The sequence below is a fragment of the Acipenser ruthenus genome, chromosome 6, assembly GCF_902713425.1.
Source record: "Acipenser ruthenus chromosome 6, fAciRut3.2 maternal haplotype, whole genome shotgun sequence".
NCBI lineage: Eukaryota > Metazoa > Chordata > Actinopteri > Acipenseriformes > Acipenseridae > Acipenser > Acipenser ruthenus.
In genome coordinates, this window is record NC_081194.1 from 21,455,810 (window position 1) to 21,465,875 (window position 10,066).

General features: G+C 36.4%; 1 protein-coding gene across 1 annotated transcript; it reads right to left on the bottom strand.

Moving 5' to 3' along the window:
* Positions 1-49: 49 nt before the first annotated feature.
* On the bottom strand, positions 50-8,865 carry acat2 (acetyl-CoA acetyltransferase 2). The gene is made up of 9 exons (XM_034017521.3): positions 8,400-8,865; positions 7,521-7,655; positions 5,975-6,156; positions 5,523-5,640; positions 4,710-4,853; positions 3,960-4,082; positions 1,240-1,394; positions 1,005-1,115; positions 50-442 (listed from the first exon to the last, which is right to left on the bottom strand). Exons 1-9 carry the CDS (start codon positions 8,446-8,448, stop codon positions 272-274), a joined length of 1,188 nt encoding a protein of 395 aa, XP_033873412.3. The 5' UTR covers positions 8,449-8,865; the 3' UTR covers positions 50-271.
* Between the last annotated feature and the right edge of the window lie 1,201 nt (positions 8,866-10,066).

The following is a 10,066-nucleotide window of genomic DNA, read 5'->3' on the forward strand; positions in this document are numbered from 1 at the left end:
CTGTACATGCATCAGGACACTGTTCTTCTGAAAATAGAAGACAAGGTACTTTGTGTAATGTATTGGCAACACTTTTATTAATGTCAATATTTACAATACACGCAATGTGATATGCATTTGACAAGCATAGTACACTTTTGGATACATTTTTTTGTAAGCATTTTAATTCAGTTATTCCCTACATTGGAGCATAATTTTAGGAATGATAAAGGTCTGCCTACATCATCTTTTAAGTACCTTAATTTTTTCCTTCAACTCAAGACCATCCATTTCATAACCTTTCTACACAGAGTGCAATTCCCATGCCGCCACCTATACAAAGGCTAGCTACCCCTCGCTTTCCCCCTGTTCGTTCTAGTGCGTACAGAAGTGTAACCAGGATCCGACAACCAGACATTCCTAGAGGATGACCAAGGGCGATTGCTCCACCATGGATATTAACCTATAGGGGGCGGGGAAGAGAAAAAGATTAACCGATTCTAAAAATGTAAATACCAGGGAAGGGTATTTTCAATAATACATACCCATCCTTTATTAAAAGCAAACAGAAAAGTTACAAAAACAAAGATATGATGTTTTTTGGAATTGGTCTGTCAAGTAAATGATCATAAAACTTTTTTTTTATACCCTGTAGGGGTTTTTGAACAAAGAAAAATTGAGAATTTTATTATTTAAAGTTTTCCTGAAACCTCTTATATCTATCAAGTACATTGTTGGCCAGTTTACCATGAACAAGTGGTATAATAGGAAATAATTCACTTCTCAGACTCCATATTAATAAAAAATAGAGCATTTCACAAACTAAACCCAAATCCCATTTTCCTTACAAAATGTATCTAAATTTGAGGGGAAAAAAGCTGATTTATAAATACAAAAATTAAGTCAACATAGGTTTGCCCTTGGTAACGGTTATTTTTATTGTCAGTATTTTACAAACAAATCCACTGATAAATCTCTTGCCAGACTAAGACAACAGGAGGGTTAATGAAAAACGATGTGTGTACCTTTTCTGGGTTTAGGCCAAGTTCTTTCATGACTGCAATAGATTGTGCTGCAAAGGCTTCGTTAATTTCAAACAGATCAACTTGATCCAACAGCCACCCAGCTTTTTCCACCTAATGGAGAACACAATGTTATGTTCATCAGGGATAAAATACTTTAATAAAAAACAGCACAGCAGGAAAAAAAACTTAACAAATAAATGTATATAACTAGTACTACATAATTACAGAGACTCACAGCTTTTGTTATTGCTGGAATAGGCCCAGTCCCCATGATGGTAGGATCTAAACCTGCTTGAGCCCAGGAAACTATCTGTGCCAATGGTTTCAGACCCCTTCTGTTAGCTTCGGATTTCTTCATTAGAACAGTGGCTGCAGCCCCATCATTTATTCCTGCACAAGAATGATTAGATTCACTGAAGCATACAGTACCATGGTACTGCATTAACGGACAGCACTTTACACCACAATACATTCATTATCTCATTTTATAAGTATAACTATGTATAAGAAAAATGAAAAACATCACAGCAGGATGCAGGCTACAGGCTACAAAGGCAAGGACCTAGGTATACATACCATAGGGTTGTCTTCCGTAAACTGATACCAAATTAGCAATCTATCCCTGTCTTGTACAGCACGTATGAACACAGGATTTTCATGTTAAACTATTCGCTCATAATTTAAATATTTGTTCATTTTTCAAAAACTAATAAAAGCCATTATAGTGCTCTGAACGCAGGCAGAGACAGCATAGCAGCAGGGGCAGGGGGCGTGTCCCCTGTGTGTGCCTTTACTTTACAGCAAGACCTTACATTATGTAACATGTTAAAATAGAAAAATATCCTAGGAGTAAAGAATACTTTGTGTAAGACTTACATTACACCAGTGAAGGATGCCAAATAATAGGTCAAGTAAACGTTGTTTAGTTTATTCCCGAAATAAATAGTACATAAAGTTGACAACGCATGTTTTTTGTTTTTTTTTCATTCCTTGCCATTGCCATTTCTTCACAGTAAACAGTGGCCTAGACACGTTTTCATAAACTAATAAGCTGAACAAGCAAAGAAGAAAATGAAATTTAAACTTTTAAACACTTTAAATAAAACAAAACGTGGAAATGGTGTTGCAAAATGAAGGTGAAAAAAACCTCATCATTTTGCTTCTCATTTATTACATTCCACATAAAAGTTGCAACTATATATATATATATATATATATATATATATATATAGTAGTGAGGATTTTCTACCTGCCTGGAAAGTAGGTAGCAAAATGGTCTTATTCGCTAAGCATTTGATATGCCATTAATACGGTTAACCAGGTTATGTTTAGCACTTCTGTTTTTCGGGTTTTATTAATTGTATTTTTTTATGTAAAGTTTTATGTAAACCGTTTTTTTTCGGGGCTTTCGTTTTTAATACACTGTATGAAATTAGTGTTTTTGGTTACTTTCCAAAATGCTTGAGCGTTTTTTTTTTTCTTTTTTCTGCCAAAATATGTATAGCAGTAACTTGACAGTACTTGCACACTTAAGTTGTACCTTCTTTCCTTTGCTGTCTTCCACAACTAAATCCCTATGGTCACAGGCACATTCTTCTGGGGTTTTTGTGTGTAGGCATTTTTGTACATTTCACCACAATTCTGTTTTAAATTCTCTGTATATAAACTGTAATACAGTTTTAAATCCCGCTAACAAGCCTCCATCATGACTGTAATCGCGTTTTAAATCTCGCAAGCGGCGTCTCCAATAAATGTACGAATGTGTTGTCACTCAGTAGGTGGGGCAGGTTTAAAGTATTCAGAACGAATCAATGATGGTTGGTACTTGGATGGGAGACTGCCTGGCAAACTTTGAAGTTTTACTTGTTTACAATAACAAACAATAGATTAAACAGCAAAAATGAGCTGATTTACTTTTAATTTATTGATGCCAGCTCGCTGCGCTCGTCTTAAATAATTCCCACCTCGCTTTGCTTGCCTTAATGATTCCCGGGTCGCTGGGCTCGCCAGCTACTCACTACTATTCTCTCCTAGCAGAACTTTTCATCTCTGATTCCATTACAGCACACCATGCTGGTGCGGCGTGCTGCTCTTTCACTTTTCTATAAGGCACACGAGACGCACTGTTAAGACTGATTTTATTAATCGCTATTGAAATAATTGCATAAGAGAAGTTATACATATATTTATTTCACGCCTCCACCCGCCAGACACCACCTGATACGTGAGCGCAACAGACTCAGCAATGCATTGATCATTAATACATTTTAAAAACACAAAACATCGAAGTCACAGCATGCACTATATTTGGGCCAGGACATTTCAATTTGATGATAATAAGCACAGTGTGACATTAACAGAAGTGACATTAAATTTGACTGTATTATGGCTACATCTGTCTTCTTTTCATACATTTACACTGTAAAACCACAGACGTGTGAAACGTTTGTATGTACATGGCATGTGTGTATAGTATAGTGTATATAAAAAAAAAAAATAATAATAATAAAATAGAAGTGCTCTATTCCTAAACAGCAGTGTTTATACATCATTAGATGTAACACTGGTGTTTAGTCATTTGGAACTCTAAATAATTGTTAAACGTCATGTGTGTGTGTGTGTGTGTGTATATATATATATATATATATATATATATATATATATATATATATATATATATTTATTAATTAATCTCACATATCACACAGAGCTCTTTTTCACTTGCCATTTTTTAAAACTGTCGCGCAAATTCTGGTGAGGCGGTAAATAAGTGCAAGGTATTTTTGTCATTTGTAGTGAATACGAACATCTGATTTTTGTATCCGAATACATGTAAAAAAAAATATTTGTTCGAATATTCAGATATTTGTCTCAGCACTATATGATACAGGAACATACAAACACTGGTCGCCATAGGGTTACATTATAACAATACAAAATTGTCTGTTCACGAACCTGAGGCATTAGCAGGAGTCACACTTCCAGTTCCATCTTTCAGGAAGCAGGGCTTCAATTTAGACATTGTATCAAGGCTACTTCCATGGCGAGGGAACTCATCAACCCTAACTTCAACCGTGCCTAGAAAGTAACAATTGCATCCATGTGTGAAATTCAAAAAATAGTAATCAAAATTAATAAACCAACTATCAAGGGACCATTTACTAACTCTTTACAGACAGCTGAATTAAAATGAGAACGGACATTGGCATATCTTAATACTGAAAACCCTTAAACTCAAACTTAGAATTTGTTTTTGTTCTAATAATGTGTCACACAATGAGAAAAGCAATCAGACTACAAATGCCTAGCAAAGTTCAAAAGGTCAAGCAAATTGATAGTGGTCTTAAAATAGAAACATTACTAAAGGTAAGAGATCTTGAAGAGAGAATTGTTCTGCTCCAAGATAATTCCTAATAAAGGCCAACCATTCTCATTTTGAGCTTTTCTTTTTAAGTAATTACTGTCCTCCCTATTTTATCTGACTTACAAAGCAAAAAAATGGAATATTAAAAACAGTGATGGTGAAGGGCCCTGACACAGTAAAATACAGTACAATTAACTGTCAACATGGCCTAACCTGGAATTAAGTCATGAATTATTGAACGCTGAAGTATCAAGGCAGCACTGTATAATGTGCAATGTAACAAAGATACCTTCAATCTAATGTATGTGTTTTATAACAACCCACAGGTACAACATCATTACCTTTTGTTGAAGGCACTTTGACTGGCACAATTTCCTTGTCAAAATACCCAGCTTTTTGGGCTGCCTCTGCTTTGTTTTGTGACAGAACAGCAAACTGGTCCTGTGCTTCACGACTGACGCTCCATTGCTTGGCAACATTCTCAGCTACAGTACAGATGTATAAATTAGTACAGCAAACACTGAGACCTGCTTGGCCTTTACTCAATGCATAGTATGCCTCAGGAGTGAAGTATAGATGAATACAAATAAAAAAGGCCTTTAATAAAGTGTAGTCTGGTTCCAAAGCATCATATATTGAAAGATAATGGAAAGCATTGATAGTTAGGTGACCCAAATCAAAGGCACTTATCGTAAGACAAGGTCAATTATGTAGCAGGTAATGACCAGGGATCCAGAACCACAGCTAAAATCAATTGGTAGAGCTGTACAACATAGTTCAAGGCGAATAACTTATGAGCCAATCACAGCACAGAACACTGAACAAGAAACTAAACTTTTTCATAAAACAAACATACAATGTTGCATATAACGTGGAGTAACCAAGTACCACATGAACACGAAAAACATTTAATACAATGTATAGTAGAGCCTTCAATTGCTCAGCACCATGGAAAACATTCACAGTATATGGAACAATAACTTGTAACAAATGCAAATGCACGTTTTCAAATTTGGGGGATTAGTTTAAATATAGAATAGCTCAGCCAGTCAATTTGACATCAACACATTTAGGTGAGGCTACTACATAGGGTAAGAAATCTTACTGAGAGCAAGCCCTGCACAGTCACAAGTTTTGCTATAGAGAGTTCTTACCTGTTATACCCATATGGTAGTTGTGGAATGCATCAGTCAAGCCATCAGAAATAATAGTGTCCTGAAGGGAAGCATCTCCCATTTTAATTCCAGTTCGCATGTGTACTGCATGAGGTGTCTGCAAGATTGAAGACATTTTATAGGTACAATCTCTTGGAGTGTTATCATTTTTTTAAAAAAAAATGTATTCCAAAGCTTCATGAAAAGCATGACCAACCTAATCACTCCAGACAGGGAGAATGTTCTGTCACTTTCCTCTACACAATCCTAATCTAGCACTGAGGTGTACACAACAACTACAAGGTGTTTGAAGTGTAACACCCCAGATACATTTATAAGTATATTCTCTGAAAAGGCACTGTGTTTAGCACAAAAATCACTTGCAGGGGGACAATCAAAACATAGGGCATAAAAATAAATTTCAGACTCAGACACAAGCCAGCTCTCCTTACCCTGCTCATGCTTTCCATTCCTCCTGCAACAACAACACTAGACTCTCCTGTCAGGATTGACTGGGCTCCAAGGCAAATGGCTTTCAAGCCAGAGCCACAGACCATCTGACAGCTCCATGCAGGTACTGGGTAAGGGATGCCGGCTGAGACGCTGGCCTGGCGTGCAGGATTCTGTCCATGACCTGCAACGTAGCGAAGCGAAAACAAGCCTCAGAACAGAATCAGGTAATAAAACACCAACAAAACATTTTAGAAAAATTACTATTGCTCGTTAGTGGATCTCTGCCTGTCAGACTCTATCGAACTCATAGCACCTTATCAAAGTCACCTGGTGATTCATCATCTAGGCATCAGTTCTGTCATATTTAGGAAATAAAATTTGTTAATATTTTATTATTCAATAAGAATGGAGGAAATAGCTGCTAAATAAATATTTTTCTGTCAACAATGTTTGTCGACAAAAATAAAGCATAATCTAAGGGGTATGTCATATGAGACTGAATGGTTTGTACACATGTAGTAAGATCTGGATCATTGATATATCCTGAGGTAAAAACAGGGTTGTAGTGAAAAGGTTAAGTTCTGCTGGACACCACCTGTAATAGAACTTTATTATAAAGACACAGTGAATGTTCACTGAACTCCTGTAATACAACTTTGAGAGAATGATAGAATAGTACTGTGTACAAACTACAAAGACGCTATGACAAAGCATATGGCCTGTATCATTCATATGGCCAGAGGTTAAAGCAGTACAAAGGTTATTTTATGATGCTTTAACTTCAAAGGTCATATGACCTCAATATGGCTGCGATATTTGATCAGAGGTAAATGCCATGGTGACCAGCACATTGAGCATGCAGGACATATACAACCCTGAAAATAAGCTATAAAGTTACTACCTCAAATAGTTTCTCAGATATGAGGCTTTAACACGTCCACTAAAGAGGTTTATTTGTGTGACACCCACGATCGGATGTGACCTAGAGAATCACATAATACACGTGTGTACAAAGTATAAAGTCAATATCTCAAAGCGTTAAGTCTTTATCATATGAAAACCAAAAAGTCTTATGACCCAATCTTAGATCATAAGTCAAAGTAAAGGGGAGAAGTGGAGGTGCAAACTCAGACAAGCTTAAAAATTACAGTTAAAATATTCCATCTTACTTTTACACAGACCAATAATGGCAGCAGGCTTTACAGAGATAAAATATGTATTCACTGGCAGTTAGGAACCACACAAAAGTCATTTGGTGATGCATACTTTAATAAAAATACATTAGCGTATGCAGTGCCAAAGTGCAGACAGAAGTACTTCAAGGTTGATTTGCTGAACATTTAGAAGTTGGAATTATGGGCTCATTGGCTGTGTGGGGTTGTCATATGGATAAATATTAAACTTAAAGCAATGATGTTAGTGTAGCCAAATTGACAGGTTCACAAAAACAACTGTAAAGACCCCCACTGCTATAAATTAGTCTTAAATGGTTTCTTAGAAAGCAAATTTGAGCCCATTATTTCAGTATGCAGTGCTTAGGGTTACCTGCAGTTAAAACGTGTCCAAGAATCACTTCAGACACCTCTTCTGGTTTTAAACTGGCCCTCTTTAATACTTCTTTGATTGCAGCAGATCCCAGGTCATGTAGGGGCAAGCTGGACAAAGCACCGTTAAATGAACCTGTTTATTGAATCAAAAACACATAAAATACTTAATTAACCCATATAATATTATGTCCGAGCATGCATTAAAATGCTAGTTCCTTAGCTGCAAAAACAGACACAGGAACAGCTATAGTGTAACTGGTTGTAGCCCATTGTTTATACATCAGAGATTAGGTTTTCTTTTTGCACTTTGATACAGCAATGAAATCAGTTTCATGAACGCATTTTATTACAGCCAATCAAGATAGTCGGTGTGTCGTGGTTCTATAACCTCTAACCAATCAGAGCTTCAAGAAACTGGGCTGAAGTTACAATAACCAATAAGGAGCCTGGGTGGAAACCTTGCGACTGACACAATATACAGTACTTAAACTAATTAAATTTAAGCTAGCAACTGTCAAAAAGTGGCAGACGGTTTTTAATGTTTTTAAATATAATTATACAAAAAATAATTATAATGCCCATGTAAAATCTAATGTAAAAATAGTTTAATTTAATTTCCAATAACGAAATACGTAGTTTAAATTAGTATTAGTAGTCGTATTACAAGTCAAACATTTAACCATTTCAATTTATTTAAAATATCTTAAGCTGACATACATCCACTCGTTTAAAAGCGGAAGTTTCAAATGATAAATACAACGAGTAAGACATTGTCTACGTTTTATGGCAAAATGCCCATAATAATATACAGTTGTAGATACATGTTATACTAGTATTAATACCGGGTGTCGTAGTAAGTTTTAAAATTGTTACATACCTATTGGTGTCCTAGCAGCAGACACGATAACAACAGCTTCTTCACTCATATTTCCAGTTCTGTTTTAAATTGCTTCTACATTAAATTTGTATTACCTTAGTTCTAGCCTGTCGTGATTTATGAATGAATGCCGGAGAAATTACAATACAGATCTGTCCTGTATCTCCACCTAGGTCTAAAGAAAGATAGGACAGTCAATCCCGTGACGCAGTTCGGTACTCCATTACAGGCGCCATTTGTGGAGCCCACTCAGTACTCAATACATTGCGGAGATGCTGTGTTGCAGCGCCAGGATATACCGATATTTTTTAATAACAATACAAAATATCGTTAATATAAAGTGACTGACTGTTACTTATGCGAATTGGTGCTTGATTATGTCAAGAAACATTTTGCCAGGTCAAGCGAGAATAACATTGCAAAGTTAAAAGCATTGCAAGTGCACTGTTAAAATGCTCTACGGGCTCCAGAAATGCTCCACTGTTTACTGACTCCGCCCACTTCTGACATCATTTTCCTATCTATATTGTCCTAGATTTCCACCGTCACTTGCTTCACTATAGACACAGCATTAGCTAGGGGAGGAGAGCCGCTGGAGTATTCATGGTAACATTGCGGAAACAGCAAACCCCGGTGTCGTGGAAGATGTACTACAAAGTCAATTCCATAATGGGCTCTTTGCACATAGTGACATCAGTGCATAACCGGTTTCACTTTCTGTACTTTTACTTCCTGTCTACATCTTGTTAATGCAGACCCTTATTAGCCCCGTCTATTCTTAGCAAGGTTTAGGGGAGCCCTATGGCAGGCATGCATTCAGTGCGTGAAGCAGGCTCACATTGGTGACAATCTGTGATGGGTGCGCGTGCGATAAGTTGATAAAACAGTGCGATAAAACATTCACTGAGTAACGGTTATATCCTCAATAATTGTAAATAATATAATTTAAAAGAAATGTGGTTATTGAAATAAAACAAAGCTGCAATGTTAATGGGTCTGCAGTCGGTAGCTATCCACTTTGCAACAGCACTGGTTATAGTGTCGTACTTAGTTTGATTCATGAGTTTGCAGCAATCCTGAATTTTTAAAAGAGTACTCTGTCGAAACTTACGGGTTTCAATTGTTGTTGTGTTGTTGTCATGGGTAGCAGAAGTACTGCAAGAAAGTGTATTTTTGAGAAGTGAAAGCATGTTTTGCACGCAGGTGGTACAGCAGACTACATGCACTTCTCTGATAGTGGAACTCACTTTGACAGTAGATACACCCTCTTTCTATCCAATGAACCATCAGAAAGTTTAAAAAAAAATTACTTCCCATTCACAAGTCCTTCAGTTTGAGTGCTTTGCTACACAATGCGGTTCCGTGACTAATTTTATATTCAAATGATGACTTCACTCATTCAATCCTGGCATGCCCTCGAGTGTATTACAATGGTGCCGCAGGAAAAGAATTCTGGGATGCGGAGAGGGACAAGACAGAGGAGTGTGATTAACGTGCGTTAAAAAAATTAATCTCCCAAAAAATGAACGCGATAATCACAGAAGTTAACTGCGATTCATTGACAGCCCTAGTTTATATATATATATATATATATATATATATATATATATATATATATATATATATATATATATACAGTGCCTTACATAAGTATTCACCCCCCTTGG